General features: G+C 41.7%; 2 protein-coding genes across 6 annotated transcripts in view; one reads left to right on the top strand and one right to left on the bottom strand.

Moving 5' to 3' along the window:
• Positions 1-4092: 4092 nt before the first annotated feature.
• On the bottom strand, positions 4093-19322 carry ANKRD66 (ankyrin repeat domain 66). The gene is made up of 6 exons (XM_060308668.1): positions 19193-19322; positions 15495-15700; positions 7169-7345; positions 6374-6471; positions 5714-5718; positions 4093-4542 (listed from the first exon to the last, which is right to left on the bottom strand). The coding sequence occupies exons 3-6, from the start codon at positions 7329-7331 to the stop codon at positions 4344-4346; spliced, it is 465 nt and encodes a 154-aa protein (XP_060164651.1). The 5' UTR covers positions 7332-7345; positions 15495-15700; positions 19193-19322; the 3' UTR covers positions 4093-4343.
• The window catches only part of PLA2G7 (phospholipase A2 group VII), a 34631-nt gene continuing 26064 nt past the window's right edge, over positions 18442-27008 (top strand). Inside the window, exon 1 of one of the 5 annotated variants that reach the window (XM_060307620.2) lies at positions 18442-18581. Coding sequence is in view for 1 of the 5 variants with exons in the window: in XM_060307617.1 (XP_060163600.1) it covers positions 24853-24982 (130 nt within the window). In the remaining 4 variants the exon portion in view is untranslated. Of the gene's footprint in view, positions 18582-18913; positions 19063-24837; positions 24983-27008 lie in introns of those variants that run through there. The other 4 variants (XM_060307618.1, XM_060307619.1, XM_030870532.3 and 1 more) reach the window with 4 other exon arrangements.

Below are 27008 nucleotides of genomic sequence, written 5' to 3'. Positions count from 1 at the left end.
TAAGACAATATTGCAATAATCAAAGAAGATGAACTGAATGATCATTTTAAGTATGATGGGATAATTCAGTGTGAAATATGGGATCTGGTTAACTCATTTTTTTTGTTGGATGTTTTTGTCCTCACCCACGAAGTTTCTCTTTTCAGAGTTTTCAAGTGAACGTGCCTGCCAACAGAGTATACAGGACAGAAACAGAAAACAAAGTGTTGGCCTGAATTCATAAGGTCAAGGATGAAAGTCAGGACACTGGTAAGAAAAAACTTTAGTAATGTTTTTGGCTCAACCCAAGCTGTTTGGGACCTTCTCTCTCAAGCAATGCCAAATAATTGATGTTATAAAGAAAAATAAATCCCACAAACCTCTTTGATATCATAAAAACACCAAACAATAAGATTGTTGACTGCATTTTTCCTGTTTTATTTCATGAAGATACACCCTGAGTGCTCTGTTGTGTGGTACAGTTCTTGGAATCTGTTCAGTAAATACTGACTTTTAAAAATTTTCCATGGCCAAGAAAAGATTTCCATGTAATTTAAAGACCCTTAAACGTGGAAAGCATTGTACTAAGTGTTTGACGTGAGTTACCTCATTTAATTCTCCCCACGATGCTATGGTATAGACACTCTATCCTCCCCCAAGTTACGGACGGGGAATCCGGAGAAGTTAAGCAACCTGTCCGACATCTCTAACCCTGAAGGGTTAAAGCTCCATCCAATCCAGACAGGCTTTAAAGGTTTTATGACCATCAGTCAAGCGGTCTAGGGCAAGTCACTCAACCTCTCAGAATTTTAGTTTGTGATGTCAACTGGGTACAATGACACCTGCCTTGCAGGCGTGTCGTACAGATTCGATATAACATAGTACCTGTAAAGTGCTTAGCACAGAATCTGCATCACAACAGATCCTTCACACAAGGAAGTTATTTTGGCGTCCTCTTTCTGTTGCTCTTATAAGCTATACAAAAACTAATGGGACAAGAAATATATTCCTCCTCCTAACGCCTCGATGAGGATAACAATGAAAGGAGGACTCAGTGAGGACACTGAGAGGCCGTGGGTTATGGACCACGTGAAGGACCCTAAGAACACTTACTGCAGTTTGGCCCAGGTCTGTCCAGCCAATGGAAGATGGGCTATTCTCTGTGCCATGACACTAGGCAGAGGGGGTATTTATGGACTGAACACTGGAGAGCCTCACTCAACCTAGAAAAGGCATCCTTCCTGGATGGGCTTTGGGGTTCTCAGGGAAAAGCTGAGCTCACGCCTATAGCAATACAATCACCATTACATGGACCAGGTGCAGAGTGTTGACGCCAGCATGTTACACATTGTCTCATCCACACAGAAACCAGGAAGTAAGGATTATTTTGCTTATTTCCTAGGTGTGGATACAAACCTAAGTCTATTTGACTCATAAGCCCGTGATCTTAAAATACTGTGTTTATGAAGAAAGACTGGTTGTAAGGGAAAGACAACCAGTTCAACGAGCTGTAAGCAAAAGGGGAAATCTCGTTATGAAAGTGGTATCTCGCAGATTTCCTGAGAAAGGAGCCAGAACTGGAAACTAGAAAGTTGCGGGCTTGTGCGCTCTCTCCCTCCCTCCCTCCCAATCTCTCTGTCTCTCCCCTCATCTTCTCCTTCTCTTTCTAGAACACCCCTCAACCCTTCCTCAGCCCTATTATAGAACTAGCTACTCCACACTTCTGAGGTTATACGCTATTGGTCCGTGCTCTCATGAAGACTTCAAGTTCCCAGGAGAAGAATATTTTTTTTAATTCTTTTTCTTTTTTTATTATCCATGGGGGGCGTGAAAGCTGAAGAAGGACCACAGAAACTCCTGAGTTCAGCCTACTCTTACGTTGGAGTCTTGTGTACCCCTGGAAGATGCTCAGGCGTCTGTTTAGACACCTCAGGGCAGCCAGCTTTACTGTGGGAGTCCTGGCTGTTAAAATACCCTCCCTTTTACTACTCCCACCTCTATTAATTCCCCTCCACGGGTCCCCCGCTGGCTGAGGGAGCAGGCCCGGCCCCAGTGTTTCCCTGTCCCTCCCATCCCAGCCTCTGGCCCACGAGCTCTAGTCATCAATGGTCCTCTGAAAATGGACACCCAGACCAGATCCAGACCAGATCTGGCCACCCTCCATGTCTGACCTCCAGGCCCGGTTTCAGTGCCATTTGGTCAGCCCAGCGCCTGGGGGCCAGTGCCCGGAAGGACAAATTGCCCCAGAGGAAGAGCCACCGGGGGTCACTCAGGGGACAAAGACAATGATGAAGAGGGAAGTGCGAGTGAAGATGCATGAGGACCCCAGGAGGGTCCCAGCTGAGATGGCAGATGCAGAACCTACAGCTTCCTCCCCGCTGGACCCAGCTCAGAGTCACAGGTCCTGAGACGGCCTTTCTGAGGGCGTGTGGCCAGAGCTGAGGGTGGAAGGGAAATTGTGAAACGGCGGCTCCTTGAGCGGGCTGAGGTCTCTGAATCAGCAGAGGGCTCAGTGAGGGGAATGGGGACCCAGTGAGGGAGGAGGCTTATCTGTGGGCGGGCCATCAGTGAGGGGGCCCCATGAGAAGACAAGGCTCAATATGAGTGACGAAGGGGAAAACTAAAGGACCTTTTTTTTTTTTTTTTTGCCAAGGTGGGAGGCTCAGTGGTGCAGCCTGGGCCCTTTTCCACACACTGCCACCCCTCCCCCTCCCTCCTCTCCCTCCTTCCAGCTCCCCCTTTCCCCTTTCCCTTCTCCCTTGGCCCACAAGCCTCTGCATGGGCTGTGCTCATGGTGGGGGAGAAGTGTGAACTTGCAGAGAGGATGGAAACTCTGCACAGAGGTCAAAGGCAATGTGTGTGTGAGGGTGAGTCAGGAAAGAAGTCGGAGATCCCCACGTCCCCTGAGTTTAGCCTCATCCCCCAGAATCAGCGGGCCCAGGGGCTCCCCCTTCATACTCCCAGGAGAAGATGTTTATTGGTCCAGCTGGAGTTGTTGCCACTGGTTGAGGACTGATTGAAGGATGGCAAGCAGGAACCATCCCTGTGAATTGCAGGGACTAGAGAAAGGAAATTGATGCTCGGGATGGATAAACGCTAGACAAGGCACCCTCCACACCTATACTGCTTTCGTATAAGATGCTCAAGCATTTGTTTATTTCAGAAAATTCAACTAAACATGACCTGTATTAACATAAGCATTGAGGAGTGTGTAACTAAGATGATGTTTGGCGCCTAAACACATTGATTTAGGCAGAAAAATTAGGAAGCCTAGAAAGTGCCACTTCAAGTACACTAGGCCAGCTGCCTGGTAGAGGCTCTAACTATTGTCTGGTTTCTACTGTAGTGCTGTCTGATGGGGGAAAAAAGCAAGCCACCTATATAATTTTAAAAACTCTACTAGCCACATTTTTTTAAAAAACTGAAAGGAAAAAGGTAGAATTCATGTTAGTAATATATTTTATTTAACCCAATATCTAAAATATTATCATTTCAATATGTAATCAATATTATTAACGAGCTATTTTACATTTTTGTCCTAAGTCTTCAAAATATGATATGCATTTTATGTTTATAGCATATCTCAATTTGGATACAATATTTTCATTGGAAATATCTGATCTGTTTTTAGATTTCCTAAAATATACAGTTGACCAAGTAGAGTTGTAATTACATGTTCCATTATTTTATGCTAGCTCTCATTATTAAGTGGAATAAAATTAAGGTTTTTATTTCTCACTGAGCTAGTCTATTGTCCAAATTGTTTCTCCTGTGTAGAAAGGATCATTGGTAAAAATGGCCCTGCTGAGACTGTGGGCTTCTACCCCAAGCAAAAAAAAAAAGAAAAATAGCTGGAAACTCAGAGCTACATCTCTTCACCTCTTTGCTTGGTCCATGTGACAACAAATAATTTCTTTTTCATAGATTAACTGACCTGAGAATGTTGGAAATTTCTGAGGTTTTGTTGTTACAATACTTTTTTTTTTCATCGAAACAACCAAGTTTCCTTAGGAGAAGATTTTTCTTTGCCCCTGAAATGCTATAATTGCATATAGGGGTTCAGGAGATGCTGACAGTGCAAATCACTGGTGACAAAAATGCAAACAGCTGACGTTTGTCCCCTCTTGGTAGTACTTAGGGACAGCAGGTATGGGCAAGGAGGAGACAGCCCATGTAGAGAGTCCCCAGGCCAGACTTCCAGACTGAACAACAAGTCAGGAGCTATCGGTAGAAGCCATGTGAGTAATTAATGATCTAGGAGTAAAATCATGTCAGGACAACACACACCAAACAACACCTAGTCTGGTGCCAAGGAAAGTCTCCTGCCAGAAAGCCCAGCTCCAGTTCCTGGGATGCCAGCCTTCTCACACTCTCCTGTCCTTGGTATTGCTGAGCCTGGTGGGGCCTCGAGTCTTATTCTTTTTCTTATTAGTGTTTTGCTTTGAGGAAGGAAGAGACAGCTCCAACTCCCTCTTCTTGGCATCCCAGTCTTCATCCCGCTGATCAAGCTGCAGCCCCTTCTGCTTGGTGGCCTGGCGGTGGTCCCGGCGCTGGGGCTCAGCCCTAGGAGAGGGGAACCAGCTCTCAACCCCCAATGCCCGTGGACTGGACAGCCTGCCCGGCCTGCAGAGGGGCGTCTCCTCTGCCCTCTGCATGAGGCCTGGGCACCTCCGCCATCCAGTCGAGGAGAAAGGCGGCCAAGTTCAAGCATTTCCAAGTGTACACTTAGGGAGGTCTCAGACACTAAAGAAACTACTCGGAGGTGGAGAAAAACAGGGTGCCCGGGTGGGATGTCCATAGAATCAAAGACAAGCACTTAGTTTGAAGTGCTTGTCAGTTTTAATGACAGTGGCTGCACCACTAAGCCCCCCTACTCATTTTTAAAGTGCTCACATCAACAGAGCAACCTGCGTATTATGGGGAGGCTGTTTTCCTTCATTTATTTTTTAATTGCATTTTTTCCTAATTGTAAAAGCTATGTCTGTTCATTGTAGAAAAATTTATAGTACAGAAACAGGTAGGGAAGAAAATAAAAATTATAATCACGTACGTATTGTATGTATAGATGGATTTATGTAAAGAATACTTAGATGATAGCTACAGAATCTTAGAACAGGTGATAGATGGAGAAATAGATGAATCGATCATCATACACACACGGACGATGGGAAGCATACAAAAACACTGTTTTGTATATGAGGCCAAAGGTGAGTATGTGACTTGCTTAAGGACACTGGTGAAAGCCCATTCACGGAGATAAGGTTTGAGCCAGTATGAGGACAAATGAAATTTGAGAGGATAAATGATCATACAGGAAGCGCAAAGCATGATAAAAAGCACAATTCATTCAGAGGACGGCAAACCTGCTTGTCGCTCAGCCTTTGTGCCCCCAACAAGCTGCAAGTGACCTCTCCGTATTCAGACCACAAAGCCTCCCTCCTCTGACCTGCTCTTTTGACCTTGTCACTTTCTATCTCGTGTTAGTGTTATTTATGTAAACCAGTTCTCTCCTCCTCTCCTGTCCATTCTTGCAGACCCTGCCCAGAAATCTTGCTTTTTCTTCCAAGTCACTCTACCCTGACCTGTGCTAACACCCCTAAGGCTCACTCTGCTTTCGGCAATCTCCATGCCGACTGCAAAACCAACTACTTGGCAACGACGTGGACGCACTTTGAGGGCATTATCCTAAGTGAAATAAGTCAGACAGAGAAAGACGAATATCATAGGATCTCACTCTACCTAGAATCTGAAAACAAAAAAACGGAGCTCATAGATACAGAGAACAGATTCGTGGCTGCTGTGGGTGGGCGCAAGATGGGTGAAGGTACAAAAGGTACAAACTTCTAGTTATAAAATAAATGTCATGAGAATGTAACGTACAGCATGGTGACTATTGCTAATAACACTGTATTGCATATTTGAAAGTTGCTAGGAGAGTAGATCTTAACAGTTATCACAAGGAAAACAATTTGTAACTATGTATGGTGGCAGATGTTAACTAGACTTACTGTGGTATTTCACAATATATACAAAAATTGAATCATTATGCTATATACCTAAAACTGATACTATGTTGTATGTCAATGACATCTCAATAAAAAATACATCAAGTCCCACTTACATGAAAGCTAGCACAGATTAAGAGCACAGGTTTTCTCGTCAGAGAGATGTGGGTTTATACCTGACAATAAATACCGCTTGCTAACCATGGCATCCCAGATGAGACACAAACATCCGAGGTTCAGTTTCCTCATTTGCCAATTAAGGATATATTCACTTACCTTACTGAGTTCTTGTGAAGCACAAAAGAATCACAGGCGGGGCTTCCCTGGTGGCGCAGTGGTTGAGAGTCCACCTACCGATGCAGGGGACGCGGGTTCGTGCCCCGGTGCGGGAAGATCCCACGTTCCGCGGAGCGGGTGGGCCCGTGGGCCATGGCCGCTAAGCCTGCGCGTCCGGAGCCTGTGCTCTGCAGCGGGAGAGGCCCGCGTACTGCAAAAAAAAAAAAAAAAAAAAAAAAAAAATCACAGGCGTAACGTACACAGCCCAGCGTATAGCAAATGTTCACTGACAGGTGCTTTAGCATAGCTCCCATCGCTTTGTACTGGAAAATTCTCCCAACTGATTTCTCTGCAGCCAGGCTTGCTTCCCACCAACCCATTCGCCATACGGGAGTCAAAACAGATTTTTAAAAAGCAAAGTTGACTGTAATACTTCCCTAACATTCTTCAGTGGTGTTCTATGGCTGAAGGTCTTGACAAGCCCTTTGGCTGAGTTTTTGCCGCGATCCTCCTCCAGTTCTATAACTGAGTCTTGTTTGGCGTGTCCCAGCCATAAACAGGACAAAGTTCCCGTTCTGCCCTCAAGAGGGCAGAAGGCTAACATTAACTGAGAGTCACTACTTGCTAGGCAGCGCACATTCGCTATCTTACTGAATCCTCACCACGAGATTCCAAGGCAGCATTACTGCTCTCATCATACAGATGGATAGACTAAGGCCTGGAGATGTTAAACAACCTGCCTAAGGTGCTACAACTAATAAGTGGAGGTGCTAGGATTGTAATGGCCCCCATTCATTCATCTGACTCCCAAGAAATGTCCTTTCTACTACCCCACACCGACTACCAACGGGGAACCTCATGAACAGTGGTCTCGAAGGGATGGATCTGCATAGGCATTGCCTACTCACCCTTGATCGCAGCCCAGGGAAGTGGGGTTCGGTCGTTCCAGTCCACTTCCTTGTAGTCTGGGCCACAGAAACTTTTCTTCAAAATCTTTTTCACTGAATTGTAGTCCCCAGCAGCTACAGCTTGGTGGAGTTTTGTCATGTCGGACAGTTTGGTCAATTCCATGACCAAAAAAACAACTGTGGGAAAAGCATGCCACTTAGGAAATTCTCTGCAATACTTTATTCCTAGGGAGTGATGCCATAGGGTTCCTGATGGTTTACTTTCTGTCTTACCTCATACCTTTGCATCCAGGGTTGCTTCATGTGTATGCCCTGCTGAGTGTGTATTTGGATCTTAGCTACTGTGGTTAGTGCTTGCCAATCCCCTGTCCAAAAACTATCAATGGTTCCTTTCTGCCCATAGGATTATACGCTAAGCTCATGGGCTGACATTGGCTAATTGGCCTCAAACCGCTTCCCAGTACTACTTCCCACTCCTACTCAAAAGTGCTAGCAGTGTGACTCTCAGTAATTCTGTGCCTTACCTTTCTCATCTAAAGAATGGGTATAATGGGCTTCCCTGGTGGCGCAGTGGTTGAGAGTCCGCCTGCTCATGCAGGGGACACAGGTTCGTGCCCCGGTCCGGGAAGATACCGCATGCCGCGGAGCGGCTGGGCCCGTGAGCCATGGCCACTGAGCCTGCGCGTCTGGAGCCTGTGCTCCGCAACGGGAGAGGCCACAACAGTGAGAGGCCCGCGTACGGCAAAAAAAAAAAAAAAAAAAAAAAAAAAAAAGAATGGGTATAATTAGCCAGGGTGTTTTGAGAATACAAGGACAGTCCATGTGAGCAGTTTATACTGGATACAGAGCAGGTGCCCCATGGAAATTAAATATTGTCGCTACACCAATTCAGGAGATGGACAAGATGAAAACATACAAATAAAATGGCTAAAAATTGTTTACAACATTAAGACACAAGCCAACAGTTCTCAAACTACAGTTTATAGACATTTAGAATTCCCTGGACCCTTTTGAGGGATCTATGAGGTCAAAGCTATTTTCATTATAATATTAAAATGTGGGGGTTTCCCTGGTGGCACAGTGGTTGACAGTCCGCCTGCTGATGCAGGGGACACAGGTTCGTGCCCCGATCAGGGAGGATCCCACGTGCTGCAGAGCGGCTGGGCCTGTGAGCCATGGCCGCTGAGCCTGCGCGTCCAGAGCCTGTGCTCTGCAACGGGAGGGGCCACAACAGTGAGAGGCCCGCGTATGGCAAAAAAAAAATGTGATTGGTCCTGTTCCCTGTGCTGATAATTGGTCTGATGGTTCAAAAACAAAGATGTAGAAAACCACTGGTGCCTTAGCGTAAAGCGAGGCAATGACACCAAACACCTAGCAGTCAAGGTATTCTTCACCACCACACACACAGAGTTTTCTTTTTGTTTTAAGGCTAATTTTAGTAAAGAAATTAAAGCAGTAAGAATTATTTATATTAAATTCTGACCCCTGATTACATGACTTCGTAAAAGTGTGTTTTTTTTCCCTGTGGTACGCGAAGACAGGCCACAACAGTGAGAGGCCCGTGTACCAAAATATATATATATATATATATATATATATATATATATATATATACCCAGCATAGGAGCACCTCAATCCATAAGGCAAATGCTAACAGCTATAAAAAAGGAAATTGACAGTAACACAATGATAGTGGGGAACTTTAACACCTCACTTACACCAATGGACAGATCATGCAAACAGAAAATTAATAAGGAAACACAGCTTTAAATGACACAATAGACCAGATAGATTTAATTGATATTTATAGGACATTCCATCCAAACACAGCAGATTACACTTTCTTTTCAAGTGCGGATGGAGCATTCTCCAGGATAGATCACATCTTGGGTCACAAATCAAGCCTCAGTAAATTTAAGAAAATTGAAATCATATCAAGCATGTTTTCTGACCACAATGCTATGAGATTAGAAATGAATTACAAGGAAAGAAACATAAAAAACACAAACACGTGGAGGCTAAACAATACGTTCCTAAATAACCAAGAGATCACTGAAGAAATCAAAGAGGAAATCAACAAATACCTAGAGACAAATGACAATGAAAACACGACAATCCAAAACCTATGGGATGCAGCAAAAGCAGTTCTAAGAGGGAAGTTTATAGTTATACAAACCTACCTCAAGAAACAAGAAAAATATCAAATAAACAATCTAACCTGACACCTAAAGGAACTAGAGAAAGAAGAACAAACAAAACCCAAAGTTAGCAGCAGGAAAGAAATCATAAAGATTAGAGCAGAAATAAGTGAAACAGAAACAAAGAAAACAATAGCAAAGATCAATAAAACTAAAAGCTGGTTCTTTGAGAAGATAAACAAAATTGATAAACCATTAGCCAGACTCATCAAGAAAAAGAGGGAGAGGGTTCAAATCAATAAAATTAGAAATGAAAAAGAAGTTACAACAGACACCACAGGAATACAAAGCATCCTAAGAGACTACTACAAGCAACTCTATGCCAATAAAATGGACAACCTGGAAGAAATGGACAAATTCTTAGAAAGCTATAACCTTCCAAAACTGAACCAGGAAGAAATAGAAAATATGAACAGACCAATCACAAGTAATGAAATTGAAACTGTGATTAAAAACCTTCCAACAAACAAAAGTCCAGGACCAGAGGGCTTCACAGGTGAATTCTATCAAACATTTAGAGAAGAGCTAACACCCATCCTTCTCAAACTCTTCCAAAAAATTGCAGAGGAAGGAACACTCCCAAACACATTCTATGAGGCCACCATCACCCTGATACCAAAACCAGACAAAGATACTGTAAAAAAAATAAAGTTACAGACCAATATCAGTGATGAATATAGATGCAAAAATCCTCAACAAAATACTAGCAAACAGAATCCAAGAACACATTAAAAGGATCATACACCATGATCAAGTAGGATTTAACCCAAGGATGCAAAGATTCCTCAATAAACGCAAATCAATCAATGTGATACACCAGATTAACAAATTGAAGAAGAAAAACCATATGATCATCTCAGTAGATGCAGAAAAAGCTTTTGACAAAATTCAACACCAATTTATGATAGAAACTCTCCAGAAAGTGGGCATAGAGGGAACCTACCTCAGCCTAATAAAGGCCATATAGGACAAACCCACAGCAAACATCATTCTTAATGCTGAAAAACTGAAAGCATTTCCTCTAAGATCAGGAACAAGACAAGGATGTCCACTCTCACCACTATTATTCAACACAGTTTTGGAAGTCCTAGCCACGGCAATCAGAGAAGAAAAAGAAATAAAAGGAATACAAATTGGAAAAAAACAGGTAAAACTGTCACTGTTTGCAGATGACATGAGACTATACATAGAGAATCCTAAAGATGCCACCAGAAAACTACTAGAGCTAATCAATGAATCTGGTAAAGTTTCAGGATACAAAATTAATGCACAGAAATCTCTTACATTCCTATACACTAATAATGAAAAATCTGAAAGAGTAATTAAGGAAACACTCCCATTTACCACTGCAACAAAAAGAATAAAATACCTAGGAATAAACCTACCTAAGGAGACAAAAGACCTGTATGCAGAAAACTATAAGACACTGATGAAAGAAATTAAAGATGATACCAACAGAAGGAGAGATATACCATGTTCTTGGATTGGGAGAATCAATATTGTGAAAATGACTATACTACCCAAAGCAATCTATAGATTCAATGCAATCCCTATCAAATTACCAATGGCATTTTTTACAGAAGTAGAACAAAAAATCTTAAAATTTGTATGGAGACACAAAAGACCCCGTATAGCCAAAGCAGTCTTGAGGGGAAAAAGCAGCACTGGAGGAATCAGACTCCCTGACTTCAGACTATACTACAAAGCTACAGTAATCAAGACAATATGGTATGGCACAAAAACAGAAATATAGATCAATGGAACAAGATGGAAAGCCCAGAGATAAACCCACGCACATATGGTCAACTAATCTATGACAAAGGAGGCAAGGATATATAATGGAGAAAAGACAGTCTCTTCATAAGTGGTGCTGGGAAAACTGGATAGCTACATGCAAAAGAATGAAATTAGAACACTCCCTAACACCATACACAAAAATAAACTCATAATGGATTAGAGACCTAAATGTAAGATCAGACACTATAAAGCTCTTAGAGGAAAACAGGAAGAACGCTCTTTGACATAAATCACAGCAAGATCTCTTTTGATCCACCTCCTAGAGTAATGGAAATAAAAACAAAAATAAAAACATGGGACCTAATGAAACTTAAAAGCTTTTGCACAGCAAAGGAAACCATTAACAAGATGAAAAGACAACCCTCAGAATGGGAGAAAATATTTGCAAACGAATCAATGGACAAAGGCTTAATCTCCAAAATATATAAACAGCTCATGCAGCTCCATATTAAAAAAACAAACAACCCAATTAAAAAATGGGCAGACCTAAATAGACATTTCTCCAAAGAGGACCTACAGATGGCCAAGAGGCACATGAAAAGGTGCTCAACATTGCTAATTTTTAGAGAAATGCAAATCAAAACTACAGTGAGGTATCACCTCACACCAGTTAGAATGGGCATCATCAGAAAATCTACAAACAAAAAATGCTGGAGAGGGTGTGGAGAAAAAGGAACCCTCTTGCACTGTTGGTGGGAATGTAAATTGATACAGCCACTATGGAAAACAGTATGGAGGTTCCTCAAAAATCTAAAAATAGAATTACCATATGGTCCAGCAATCCCACTACTGGGCATATACCCGTAGAAAACCATAATTCAAAAAGACACATGCACCCCAATGTTCATTGCAGCACTATTTACAATAGCCAGGTCATGGAAGCAACCTAAATGCCCATCGACAGATGAATGGATAAAGAAGATGTGGTATATATATACAATGGAATATTACTCAGCCATAAAAAGGAATGAAATTGGGTCATTTGTTGAGACGTGGAAGGATCTAGAGACTGTCATACAGAGTGAAGTAAGTCAGAAAGAGAAAAACAAATATCGTATATTAATGTATATATGTGGAACCTAGAAAAATGGTACAGATGAACCAGTTTGCAGGGCAGAAATTGAGACACAGATGTAGAGAACAAATGTATGGACACCAAGGGGGGAGAGCAGCAGGGGGTGGGGGTGGGGTGTGATGAATTGGGAGATTGGGATTGACACGACATGTATACACTGATGTGCATAAAATTGATGATTAATAAGAACCTGCTGTAAAAAAAAAATAAAATAAAGTTCAAAAATTCAAAAAAAAATAGAATATTACAAAAGTGACCAATAATTTAGTTTATATGTATGTGCTTGTTTATATGGGGAAAAGCTTAAAAGAATATACTTTGTAGTTAGATTAGTTGAATGAGCACTTATAACTCACACAAACAAAAGAAACATTTTGTAATTGTCAAGGGCAGAGCTTTTAAGGACCTTGATTAGCTGTGGTAACAGTAGGAATGGGAAGGAAGATATGGATGACACTGTGAGTGTAGAATCAAATAACTTGGCAACCGAATAAAGGAGCCAGGTAACTGTGAATCACAGTGCCACCAGGTGCCTTGGACTTCGCACAAAGCCTCCTACATCTTGATTGGGGTTAATAGCAGTGCTATCAATGACTCAGGCAAAGAAAAATGTCCTGGAGACTGGTTTGGCAAGCCAGATCTTAGAGTCCAATTACTGAATGAATACAAACAAGCCGCTTGTGACAGCCACAGTTCCAAGTCATAAGTAAACCAAGTCTACAGAAGGCATTAAGGCCTGCCAAGGAGGAATGAAGCCTAAGCCTGGCATTGGGTGATGACTTTTGGAATTGGCTAAAATACTGAATAAAAGATTCTTCATCCCTTCTCCACTTTTGAAACTTAGAGGCATGGCCATCTGGGACCTGCCGTCCTCTGGAAGTGCTTCACCTCTGAGGTCTTGTGTTTCAGATTCCATTCTCGATCATGACCTTCTACCCGACTTCCATCACGCTGACTCAGGGTAGTTTCCTCCAACCCACTCAAATCACCAATATTTTTCAGTTCTTCCTGGTTATTCATGTTACGTATATGTATAGTCATATAGATATGAAGTCTCTTTCCCATAGCTGTGTGAGTATATATGTGTGTCGTATAGTAATATGGACATGAAATCTCTTTCCCATAGGTGTATGTGTATATATACATATGTGTGTATTGATGTATAGATATACAGGTACATATCTATATATCAGGTGCTCGTTCTGCTTGCCAAATACTGTTCTAGGCAATTTACATGCATTATCTCTTTTAATACTCACTGAGCCCTCGTGATATAGATGATATTATTATTTCTATTTCACAGCTTAGGAAACTGAGGGGTTTAAAGTCTGTGTAAATTGCCCAGGGCCTTAGAGCTAGTAAAGGTAGAACTGGATTTGAGCCCAGGTCTGTCTGACTCAGCCCTCTTAATTACCACATTTACCTCTGGAAAAATATCTGGAAGACATGTACTAAGTTGTTAAATAATTACCTAATGAGGTTGGGGTTATGGCGGAACCCTCGTATTCTATATTTTTCTCCTTTATTTTGTTTGGATTTCCATCTAAAAATTCTTTTTCCGTTAACAACAATTCCCTCATTTTTCACTGCCTCTGGCCAGTCTGCTCTCTCAGTTTCCAAGCCCAGATAGCCCTCTTCTGTTGTTTAGTTCCTGGACTGGCAAACATCGCCAGGGAAAGCACATCACCAGACAGACTGAATCCATGACTAAGGAGTGGATTCCAGCCACCATGGGGCCCAGAAAGATTCAAACATCCTCAGGCAGTTCTCATTGCCATTCCCCAGGTTTTCACTCTCCTCGTGCTTTCTTTCACTCAAACTATAGCCACATGTCTTTTCTTTTCCATAAAATGTCTTAAAAGTAGTCGACACATATTGTCTTTGTACCCTTTATTCCTCACTGACTCCCTGCCTTAACCCCTCTGTTATACTCAAACTGGTCTTAGGTGTCACCGATGCCTTCCTGATTGGGAAATCCCACAGCCCTTGCTTTAGTCAATTCTATTTAATCAACAGTGTCGATCATATCTTTTAAACTCCTTTCTCTCTTGACTTCCGTAAAGCTCCTCTCTCCCATTTTCTATCCTCACTTTGACCAACCTCACAATTTCATTCACGATCTCCTCTTCCTCATACCTTCCATGAATGTGACTGTTCTTTAGAATTTTTTCTACCACTACCGTGTCTAAAAACACTCCATATCAATTCCATGCACTCTCAGTATTTTTATCTCTAAATAAATGACTTCTGCCCAGGTCTCTATATTGAGGCTCAGATCTGTATAACTAACCACTCAGTGTGCTGGCTCACTAGAGGGGAGAAAAATCACATTTTGGAGTATTTGCTGAATTCAAGCCACCCACATGAAGTCACTGCAGAGAGAGCTGGAAAATGTGCACAGTGGCTCTCTCGAGCAGGGATAAGTTGACTTCACACACCACTTGGTACCCAAGGGCAAAGGGTCTCAAACTATTTTTTTGACATACTGCAGAAAAGAGGTTTTATGTCAGTTACATATATATGCTATGGAAACCAAATTCGATGAAACAGCACTCAACTTTGCCACATGTGATGCACTTTAAAAGTTGTCATGTTCCATTTCATTAAAAAATATTTGTACCCACTCACCAAGTAGATTTCATAAGCCATCAGTGGTTCAAGACCCACAATTTATAAACATCATCCTTGGGTCTTTCAAACGCGATATGCACAGAATGGTGTTCATGATCCCACTTCTACAACCTGTTCCTTTTCCCTAATTTCCTGTGTCAATCAATGGCTCCATCATCTACCTGGTTTCCCCAGCTGGAAATCTCACGGCCATTTTGGACTCATCCCTCTGCTTTATCCCTCATGGCCATTTCTGCCTTGTTCATATCTCTCAAGGAGATCTTCCAGTCTCAGTCCCCACTGTCACTATCCTGTTTTATATCAGCTTTCACATAATAGTCTCCTAATTCATCCCCTGCTTTTGGTTTCTCCAATCTCAACTTATCTTTTTTCAGTTCAAAGCCATCTTCTAAAAGTAAGTAATGCTACTGCTCTGCTTAAAAACTCTGATGGTTCCTCATTGCCCCCAAATATTTCTTATTCATTCAGAAAACGTCTATTGGGCAACTACTGTGGGCCAGGCTCTGTATTGGACACAGGGGAATAAAAATGCCATGGTTCCTATCCTCAAGGAGCTTACAGTCCGAACTCCATTGCATTACTGAGAAGACTCTTTTAGTAGTTCCAGCTCACCTTTTCACCTTACCTTCTGCTCCAGCCTGTCTATACACCTGATGCCCTTGTCACAGTAGAGGACTGGACATCACCAAGGTGTATCCTCCACTTCTAGGCTCCGGTGCCTTGGCTCATGCAGTCCCACATTCTATGGGATGCCTTCCTCTTCCTTCTAGATGAACTCCTACTCATTCTTGAAAGCCTCTGTCTTGGTGAAGCCTTCCTTTTCACAAGTTCCTATTCAAAAATTTTAAATATTGAATCAATGTAATCATGCCCATATCCCAAATAGTTAAATAGTACTGAGGTGCTAAAAGAGAGAAGCCAGAGTCTCCCACCTCAACTCACCCCAACCCCAGCCCAATTCCCCAAAGGTAATCACCCTTAATGATTTTCCTTTTTAGATATCTGGTGATCGCCATGTTCCCCAAACAGTATGCTATATTATTATTTCTTGGTATATCATCCTAAGCACTGTCTATCTAATTTCTACTAGGAGAGTGAGCATTTAGCTCACAACCATCCTGGTCCTATCTTTTCTCTTCTCTAACCCTCCTAATAGAGTTACATCTCTCTACTCAGGCCCTCCACTACATCTCTCCTCTGCAAAGTCACTGTGCATCCAGACGTTTACTTTTTGTTCTACTAACTATGGATATTATCTCTTTTGACTCTCATCATTTTCCAAAATGAGACCCTTAGTTACTCAACCTTTTCTCCATCCTAGTAGGCCTCACTTCTACCTCCTTCTACCTACTTACCTATAGGTACTTCTACATTTTAAAAATCAATCATATTTACATTCTCCTGTATAATCATAGTTCATTTTTCTTTGGCTTGTTTAAAAGGTGTTTCTAAGAGTTGAAAACCAGTAAGCATGTTTGCACTGTTAGACTAGTGAATGTTGTTTTCGATCGTCTAGTGGAATACTCTGATCATACTTTCTTCTCTGGTCCGTTCAGAGAAATATATTTTTAGTTTCAGGTTTAATAGTGTCTCCACCCAATAGCTCAAAATCAATCCATTTTAAATTATATCACACTTACCTCATGTCTTTCCTGGTTATTTTCCCTCTTGGAGTTTCTAGTTTTAACTTTAATTGTCTTTAATTTTAAATTTAAGTAATTTAATCTTCTAATTTTTTCTTTTGCATTCTGTTACCTTCTAAGGGCCTCGAGGGTTTCCAAGTTCCCAATCATACTTTTAGTTTTATTGAATCCCATTGTTTCTTCCAGCTTCATTACTTTAATCAGGATGGGTTAGTTTCCAGACCGTCACCCTGGGGCTTCCCTCCTCGGCTCATCTGGCTTGGAGCCTCTTTTCCTTGGATCCTGTGCAGTGAGAATGCCTTTCACTTCCACCCCTTCCAAGGAGAATTAATAACTCACTTCTCAGAAACCCCACAGTCCTTGTATTTACCTACAAGGGCTCACTTGCTATGGTGTGATTTCCTTAGCCTCCAGGGGTAGTCATCCTTGAAACGGTACCTAACATGCAGTTTGCCCTCAATAAACACTATTTGAAAAGACTATGGAGCACATTATTACTATTTATTCCAAAATCTTGATTGAGGACAGAGTCATCAGTTTTTTTCATGTTAAGGAGTAAAGTAGCACTTCTATATTGATGGGAAATGGGAGTAAGAATTAAGAGATAAGAAACAGCTCAACAAAGAATCAATTTATAAACACAAGTACCTTATTTTTTTCACTACATCAAAACAAAAACAAAACCCATATCAGATCCACCTTATAACCTGTATGTCTACGTTGACTTGCCATCCTTTGGAATGTGAGGCCCATTCTTTATTCATTTCACTGGACTGGGGTTGCCAGGAAAGTTACAGGAAGCCCAGTTAAATTTGAATTTCAAATAAACAACACATAATTTTGAGTATAAATAGGTTCCAAATATTGTATGGAACCTTCTTATACTAAAACCTTTTTGTCATTTGTCTGAAATTCAAATTTAACTGGATGTCCTGTATTTCATTTGCTAAATCTGGCAACCCTACACTGGGGACCTTCTCAGGACATTAACCTGCTAAATGCCAACCAGTCTGACCTCCTCAGAGAGAGTAATCTGATTACAATGGGAGGAAGCACAGAGTTGACATGGAAAGAAAGAAAGAAAATATTTCCTACTTGCCTTCAAGACCTGCTTTCAAAGCCCACCACCTTTTTAGGTGTGATGATGAATTTTCTGATTGTGTCTTCTGAATCTTCATCCTGTCTTAAGGTTAAAGGGAGGAGGTCCTTAGAGACCGCTTACGTAGTGTATCATGTACACTTTTAGATTAATATTCTGGGGCAATTTGTTTCATAGGCGGTTATCCCAGGAAGCACAGGAAATTGTCATTAGGCTGAGATAGTTTAAATGTTCACCTATTGTCAGGTTTAAATAAGTCACTGCTTCTTTAAAGATAATACTATTAGACAGCACTGTGTATGCTCTGTCCTAAGCATTTCACATACATTTGCATTTCGTTCTCACAAGGTGCCTCTGACTAATGTACTTTGATTATCTCCGTTTTACCCTTGAGGAAGCTGAGAAGCAGAAAGGATAAAGAACTTGCCCAAAGTGACATCACTAACAAGTGTGAGAAAGGAGCTATAATCCATGCCTTCTTAATCTGGAGTCCTCCAAATAAAAATAAAATAAATTTCATCTACAGTTCTGTCAACCTCGCCAAAAAGCCAAAAATCACTAGTTAAAAACATAAAACATTAACTCCACCCATGAATGTCAAGCTACTTTCTCTGAGTCTCTAACTGAAGCTTTAAATGAATATTTTAAAATTAGAAAGTTGGATTGAGGAGAAAGCATTGGAAAATGAAGGAAGGAATTTCAGCGAAACCGCAAAGAACTGGGTTAAGCTGAGCTATCAGATGGCCCCTTTTCACACCATTTCCCCCCAAGTCATAAAAGCCCTTCCTGATTGCCCTTCACTGTATTTCCACGGAGAAATGAAACTAACTCAGTGGCAGGCCTTCCAAGCCGGAGCATAGTCCACATAATTTCTAGTTCCAGTGTGCTATAAAACGGAAAGCGGACTGCGCAAGGCATTGCGGATTGCAGATGGAAACAGAGTAACCGGGAATTTAGTGAAACGAGCAAGGTCGGCGCGATGGGGGGCGGGGTGAATGGACCTGGGAGAGATCTGATCGGAATAGAGTCTGAGAACAGGAACTGGGGGCGCAGCACCCGCTCTCTGCACGCGTGGGTCGGTCCCGGGGGGGAAGGGGGTTAAGTTAACCCGCGGGTCCAGATTGCAGACCGCCAGTCCTGGGAGGGTGCTGTGTGCGCCGAGCTCGCCCGCGTCCCAGCGCCTCTGCTGGTGGGAGGACGGTGGCCTCAGCTCCACCCCTTCCCTCCTCCTGCGGCGCCGGGGGAGGTCAGAGTCGGGGCGACCGGACGGCGCGGGGCAGAAGGAGCGCGAAGCCAGCGCGCAGCCCCTCGCCCGCCGCCCCGCGGCCACGGTGACCCGGTGACAGCGGGCGACAGAGCCCGCGGTACTGGCAGCGAGCAAGCAGCAGAAGGGGTCGGCGCGCCCGGTCCCGGTTCCCGCGAGCAGCTCATCGCGGTGCCCGGGTGAGGAGGTACCCCGGGGCGGGTGGGAGCCGGGGGTTGCCGCCGGCTGGGGGGCTGGGAGGTTGGGGGCTGAAAGGATGGGGATGGGAGGATGGGGGAGGATGGGGGTTGGAGGGCTGGCACCCCGCCCGCACCCACCTCCAAGCCGGAGCTGGGCTCGCCTTCCCTGCCGCCCTCCGAACAGCTCTGGGATCTTTGCGGGGAGGGTGATGGAATTCGAGCCCAGTTCTCCCAAACTTCTTCCGGAGCCCAGTTCTGAGAAGCTGCTGTATGATCTGAATGACAAAGCCGTCCCTCTCTGCTCCGATCACTTACTCCCCATGTCCCAGAGCTCCAGGCTGCAGCCCAGATAAGATCTCGGCTGCGCTACCCTGAGTCTGCGGGAGGCTTGTTTTTAAAAAGCCAAACAGAACCAGAAAGCAGAGAACATTCTCTTCCCCGTCATCACCTGGAGCCTCTCATAGACCTTTCTAGCTCTAAAAACGAAAAGGTCAGGCTTTCATTCAGACCTCTGGCTTCCGAGGTGGCTGCGGAGAGGGAGAGCTGTGTGGGCTCATAAGGGGGCTGGGAGCCCTTGAGGGACTTATGTGTTCAGGTTCGAGAGGGATTTGTGTTAACAAATCAGTATTGAACAAATTACCTTTGACCCCAATAAGAATGCTGAGCCAGGAGGTTAGTCTATGAGTAGGAGCCGGGAAATGCACCCCTTCAAAGTGTTGACAGTTACAAAGGCCTGGAACCTAATCTTGGGCTAACACTGAACTCAGGGATCCGAGCATTAAGTATTGGCCTGGTCCATAGGAAGGGGAAGGGGATGGCCTTCTTTTTTTTTTTTAATTTAATTTAATTTATTTATTTTTTATACAGCAGGTTCTTCTTATCTGTTATACATATTAATGTATATATGTCAATTCCAATCTCCCAATTCATCCCACCCCCACCCCCACTTTCCCCCCTTGGTGTCCATACATTTGTTCTCTACATCTCTGTCTCTATTGCTGCCTTGCAAACCAGTTCATCTGTACCGTTTTTCTAGATTCCACATATATGCATTAATATACGATATTTGTTTTTCTCTTTCTGACTTACTTCACTCTGTGTGACAGTCTCTAGGTCCATCCATGTCTCTACAGATGACCCAATTTCGTTCCTTTTTATGGCTGAGTAATATACCATCGTATATACATGTACCACATCTCCTTTGTCCATTCGTCGGTCGATAGACATTTAGGTTGCTTCCATGACCTGGCTATTATAAATAGTGCGGCAATGAACACTGGGGTGCATGTGTCTTTTTGAATTATGGTTTTCTCTGTGTGTATGCCCGGTAGTGGGATTGCTGGGACATATGGTAATTCATTTTGAGTTTTTTAAGGAACCTCCATGCTGTTCTCCATAGTGACTGTATCAATTTACATTCCCACCAACAGTGCAAGAGGGTTCCCTTTTCTCTACACCCTCTCCAGCAACTGTTCTTTGTAGATTTTCTGATGATGCCCATTCTAACTGGTGTGAGGTGATACCTCATTGTAGTTTTGATTTGCGTTTCTCTAATAATTAGTGATGTTGAGCAGCTTTTCATGTGCCTCTTGGCCATCTGTATGTCTTCTTTGGAGAAATGTCTATTTAGGACTTCTGCCCATTTTTTGATTGAGTTGTTTGTTTTTTTAATATTGAGCTGCATGAGCTGTTTATATATTTTGGAGATTAAGCCTTTGTCCATTGATTCGTTTGCAGATATTTTCTCCCATTCTGAGGGTTGTCTTTTTGTCTTGTTTATAGTTTCCTTTGCTGGGCAAAAGCTTTTAAGTTTCATTAGGTCCCATTTGTTTATTTTTGTTTTTATTTCCATTACTGTAGGAGGTGGGTCAAAAGAGATCTTGCTGTCATTTATGTCAAAGAGTGTTCTATCTATGTTTTCCTCTAAGAGTTTTATAGTGTCCGGTCTTAGATTTAGGTCTTTGATCCAGTCTGAGTTTATTTTTGTGTATGGTGTTAGGGAGTGTTCTAATTTCATTCTTTTGCACGTAGCTATCCAGTTTTCCCAGCACCACTTATTGAAGAGACTGTATTTTCTCCATCGTATATGCTTGCTTCCTTTGTCATAGATTAGTTGACCATAGGTGTGTGGGTTTATCTCTGGCTTTCTATCCTGTTCCATTGATCTATATTTCTGTTTTTGTGCCACACCATATTGCCTTGATTACTGTGGCTTTGTAGTATAGTCTGAAGTCAGGGAGTCTGATTTCTCCAGCTCCACGTTTTTCCCTCAAGACTGCTTTGGCTATACGGGGTCTTTTGTGTCTCCATACAAATTTTAATATTTTTTGTTCTACTTCTGTAAAAAATGCCATTGGTAATTTGATAGGGATTGCATTGAATCTGTAGATTGCTTTGGGTAGTATAGTCATTTTGACAAGACTGATTCTTCCAATCCAAGAACATGGTATATCTCTCCATCTGTTTGTATCATCTTTGATTTCTTTCATCAGTGCCTTATAGTTTTCTGAGTACAGGTCTTTTGTCTCCTTAGGTAGGTTTATTCCTAGGTATTTTATTCTTTTTGTTGCATTGGTGAATGGGATTGTTTCCTTAATTTCTCTTTCTGATCTTTCATTGTTAGTGTATAGGAATGCAAGAGATTTCTGTGCATTAATTTTGTATCCTGCTACTTTACCAAATTCATTGATTAGCTCTAGTAGTGTTCTGGTGTCATCTTTAGGATTCTGTATGTTTAGTATCATGTCGTCTGCAAACAGTGGCAGTTTTACTTGTTCTTTTCCAATTTGTATTCCTTTTATTTCTTTTTCTTCTCTGATTGCTGTGGCTAGGACTTCCAAAACTATGTTGAATAATAGTGGTGAGAGTGGACATCCTTGTCTTGTTCCTGATCTTAGAGGAAATCCTTTCAGTTTTTCACCATTGAGAATGATGTTTGCTGTGGGTTTGTCCTATATGGTCTTTATTATGTTGAGGTAGGTTCCCTCTGTGCCCACTTTCTGGAGAGTTTTTATCATAAACAGGTGTTGAATTTTGTCAAAAGCTTTTTCTGCATCTATTGAGATGATCATATGTCTTTCATTCTTCAGTTTGTTAATATGGTGTATCACATTGATTGATTTGCCTATATTGAAGAATCCTTGCATCCCAGGGTTAATCCCACTTGATCATGGTGTATGATCATTTTAATGTGTTGTTGGATTCCATTTGCTAGTATTTTGTTGAGGATTTTTGCATCTATATTCATCACTGATATTGGTCTGTAATTTTCTTTTTTTGTGGTATCTTTGTCTGGTTTTGGTATCAGGGTGATGGTGGCCTTGTACAACAAGTTTGAGAGTGCTCCTGACTCTGCAATTTTTTGGAAGAGTTTGAGAACATGGCTGTTAGCTCTTCTCTTAATGTTTGACAGAATTCACCTGTGAAGCCCTCTGGTCCTGGACTTTTGTTTGTTGGAAGGTTTTTAATCACAGTTTCAATTTCATTACTTGTGATTGGTCTGTTCATATATTCTATTTCTTCCTGGTTCAGTTTTGGAAGGTTATAGCTTTCTAAGAATTTGTCCATTTCTTCCAGGTTGTCCATTTTATTGGCATAGAGTTGCTTGTAGTAGTCTCTTAGGATGCTTTGTATTCCTGATGTGTCTGTTGTAACTTCTTTTTCATTTCTAATTTTATTGATTTGAGTCCTCTCCCTCTTTTTCCTGATGAGTCTGACTAAAGGTTTATCAATTTTGTTTATCTTCTCAAAGAACCTTTAGGTGTAAAGTTAGATTGTTTATCTGAGATTTTTCTTGTTTCTTGAGGTAGGCTTGTATTGCTATAAACTTCCCTCTTAGAACTGGGTTTGCTGCATCCCATAGGTTTTGGATCATCGTGTTTTCATCGTCATTTGTCTCTAGGTATTTTTTGACTTCCTCTTTGATTTCTTCAATGATCTCTTGGTTATTTAGGAACGTATTGTTTAGCCTCCATGTGTTTGTTTTTTACGTTTTTTTTTTCACTGTAATGGATTTCTAATCTCATAACGTTGTGGTCAGAAAAGCAGCTGGATATGATTTCAATTTTCTCAAGTTTACCGAGGCTTGAGTTGTGACCCAAGATGTGATCTATCCTGGAGAATGTTCCATGTGCACTTGAGAAGAAAGTGCAATCTGCTGTTTTCGGATGGAATGCCCTATAAATATCAACTATATCTGGTCTATTGTGTCATTTAAAGCTTGTGTTTCCTTATTAATTTTCTGTCTGGATAATCTGTCCAGTGGTGTAAGTGAAGTGTTAAAGTCCCCCACTATTGTTGTGTTACTGACAATTTCCTCTTTTATAGCTATTAGCATTTGCCTTATGTATTGACGTGCTTCTATGTTGGGTGCATATATATTTATAATTGTTACATCTTCTTCTTGAATTGATCCCCTGATCATTGATCATTATGTAGTGTCCTTCCTTGTCTCTTATAACATTCTTTGTTCTAAAGCCTATTTTATCTGATATGAGTATTGCTACTCCAGCTTTCTTTTGATTTCCACTTGCATGGAATATATTTTTCCATCCCCTCACTTTCAGTCTGCATGTGTCCCTAGGTCTGAAGTGGGTCTCTTGTAGACAGCATATATAAGGGTCTTGTTTTTGTATCCATTCAGCCAGTCTGTGTCTTTTGGTTGAGAATTTAATCCATTCACATTTAAGGTAATTATCAATATGCATGTTCCTATTCCCACTTTCTTAATTGTTTTGGGTTTGTTTTTGTAGGTCCTCTTCTTCTCTTGTGTTTCCCACTTAGAGAAGTTCCTTTAGCATTTGTTGTAGAGCTGGTTTGCTGGTGCTGAATTCTTGTAGCTTTTGCTTGTCTGTAAAGCTTTTGATTTCTCTGTCAAATCTGAATGAGATCCTTGCCCAGTAGAGTAATCTTGGTTGTAGATTCTTCCCCTTCATCACTTTAAATATATCGTGCCACCCCCTTCTGGCTTGTAGAGTTTCTGCTGAGAAATCAGCTGTTAACCTTATGGGAGTTCCCTTGTATGTTATTTGTCGTTTTTCCCCTGTTGCTTTTAATATTTTTTCTTTGTCTTTAATTTTTGTCAATTTAATTACCATGTGTCTGGGCGTGTTTCTCCTTGGGTTTATCCTGGGACTCTCTGCACTTCCTGGACTTGGGTGGCTATTTTCTTTCCCATGTTAGGGAAGTTTTCGACTATAATCTCTTCAAATATTTTCTTGGGTCCTTCCTCTCTCACTTCTCTTTCTGGGACCCCATCATGCGAATGTTGGTGCATTTAATGTTGTCCCAGAGGTCTCTTAGGCTGGCTTCATTTCTTTTCATTCTTTTTTCTTTATTCTGTTCCATGGCAGTGAATTCCACTATTCTGTCTTCCAGGTCACTTACCCGTTCTTCTGCCTCAGTTATTCTGCTATTATTCCTCATTATGACCGTTCGACAATCGCTTTCCCTGCTAGGGATTTTAAAGACAAAAATCACATCTATTTTTGAAATCTTTTAATCTGAAACATAGTGACTGACACATAGTCACTCTTAAAATTGAGTAAATGGATTCGTGAGCAAATGCATGAATGAGGCAGCCAGTCATTGAATTATTTGGAGAATTATTACTCTGGGAGTGAGGTCAGATATCACATATATAGGGTGATGAAAAAAACTCAGCAAACAGTACTCTTACTGTTCCATTGCAGACATTTCCAGACACTGCCTCCTGGTACTGGCTATACCAGAGCCCATAGGGAGCTAACATATAGATGCCTGGACCTGCCTTCTGAAGATTCTGCATCAGAAAGTCTGCAATGGGTCTCAGGAGTCAGCGTGTTCAAAGGTTCTGCAAGAGCCTTGCAGCCTGCCTGAGGTCAGGCAGGGAACTGGCGCGAGCCATTTCACCTGGCCTTAACTCTGCCGGTTCCACCATAAGGACAAAAGGTGATGGCCCTGGCACTGGTCTGGTAGGAATCATGGGGAGGGCAGAGCACTCCAGTCCTGCTTGGAGGACTCGGGGAAGCCCTGCTAGCCATTGGCTGTCTCTAATTCTTCCTGAGGTTATTGACAGGGAAGATGTGATGAATACCCAAGTTGCTACGGGCAAGTGAGCCTTCTTGGGGTTAGAGCAGGGTTCCTAAAAATCACTGTTGATTCCTTATGTGTTTCACTTTGTGTTCTCTTTTTCACCTCTTCATCCCTCGTGATCTTCCAATGGGCTGAACGACACTCCCCTTATTCAGCCTGGGCTGTAAGCACCAGGAGTGGTAAATACTTTCTGTGGATGATGTTACTTGATGAAAATCCAAGTGGTGACATTGTAACAGAGGGGTAGCAGTGGAGGCTTGTGAGGATCCAGCCTGGCTTCAGTGCAACTTCTTCCATTGCTTATTTGGGAAACTTAGCTATGTCTCGGGATTCATACACAGTACTCTGAAGTTTCCAAGCATCTTGGCATGTCGCTCCAATAAAAATCAGGGCAAGAACAACGAGACAGAGTCTCATCTCTTTGGAGAACAATTTCTAATTCTTTGTTAAGTCATCTCTCAATCCAGCTCCGACCAGTTTAGCATCATTAAAATAACTGTTCTGTTCATTAACTTTAGAAGATTTTGGTTTTAGAGTGAACAGAATTTGACATTATACCAAGATGCCATGTGGTGGGTAAAAGCTGGCATTCAGGCAATCTGGGCTTAAGCCCTACCTCCGGCACTTGTTAGCTTTGTGATTAGAACAAGTCAGTTAAACTTTTCTGGCCTCAGCTTCCTCATCAATAGAATGGGGATAATTAAACTTCCCTGACAGATTGTTTTGGTGATGATTGAGTAAGGGACCATGTGCCAGAAACTGTGCAAAATACTTGACACTTAGTAAGTGTTCAAATGTTAGCAATATTATCATCTATTTAGTGAGCAAACTTTTTTTTAGCAACTCCTAGGTGCCATTTTTAAATAAAAAGACAAATTATAGTGCTAGGTACTCATATGAAAAGATATTTACAATATATTTTCAAATTAAAAATGGAAGTTGAATATATTGTATGACGTTTTATAAACAAACTTTAAAACTATATATGTATGTATGTTTATATGTATGGGTGTATATGTTTGTCTGTATTGTGTATGTGTACATGTATTCACGCATGGAACCGCATCTGGAAAAACATCTGTTGGCAAGGGATTATTAGTGCAGAGACAGCTCCATTTTTTAATTTACTTTATTGTCATGGTTGAATTTTGAAGTCATGTATTAACATTATAATAAAATTGAAAATAATAGTGAAATAAGATAAAATGAAGTCAACCAGTATTATAAATGATCTAAGGAGTTAAACTGTACATGCTTTTTCTGATTCCCTCCACCCCCCTAAAAATAGATATGGAATAAGGAAATGCCAGACTCACTCTACAAATAACCAAGAAGCTTAGAGCTCCAGGGACAGTTTTCCCAGCTACCTATCTGGATTTTTAGCCTGTGTGATAAGAGCTGACCTTTCTATAGCCCTGTCTCCTCTGAAATCTTTCTCTCCGAATTCCTGTTGCCCTGAGAATTTGTACCATATCATCTAAGAATTTGGAAATGTCCCTGTCATTTGCTTTCTTCCTGTATTATAGATGTGAGTCTTGTTTCTGAATCCTTATTGTAAGCTCTTTTAGAGCAGGGATTATGTCAAATTCTCCGGTATTTACCACAGTTGTTGACATAGCAGAGGGTGTGTAGCATTTGCTTAGTAAGTACCCATTGACTGAATGACTGCAGATCTGATGTTACTCAGAATCGGCCCTGTTGCACTGTCATAATGGAAAACAACTTAACCTGGAGATTTCAATGGGTTAATACAACAAAGGTTTATTTCTTGTTCATAAAAGGCCATGTAAACTGGCAGAGGCTCTTTTCTGCTCAGCGATGAAGGATCCAGACTTCCTCCATCTGGAGACACACATGTGGCTTCTAAGTTTGTTGAATGAAG

The sequence above is a fragment of the Globicephala melas genome, chromosome 11, assembly GCF_963455315.2.
Source record: "Globicephala melas chromosome 11, mGloMel1.2, whole genome shotgun sequence".
NCBI lineage: Eukaryota > Metazoa > Chordata > Mammalia > Artiodactyla > Delphinidae > Globicephala > Globicephala melas.
Note: the sequence above shows the minus strand (reverse complement) of the source record. Positions and strands in the feature narration are given on the sequence as shown.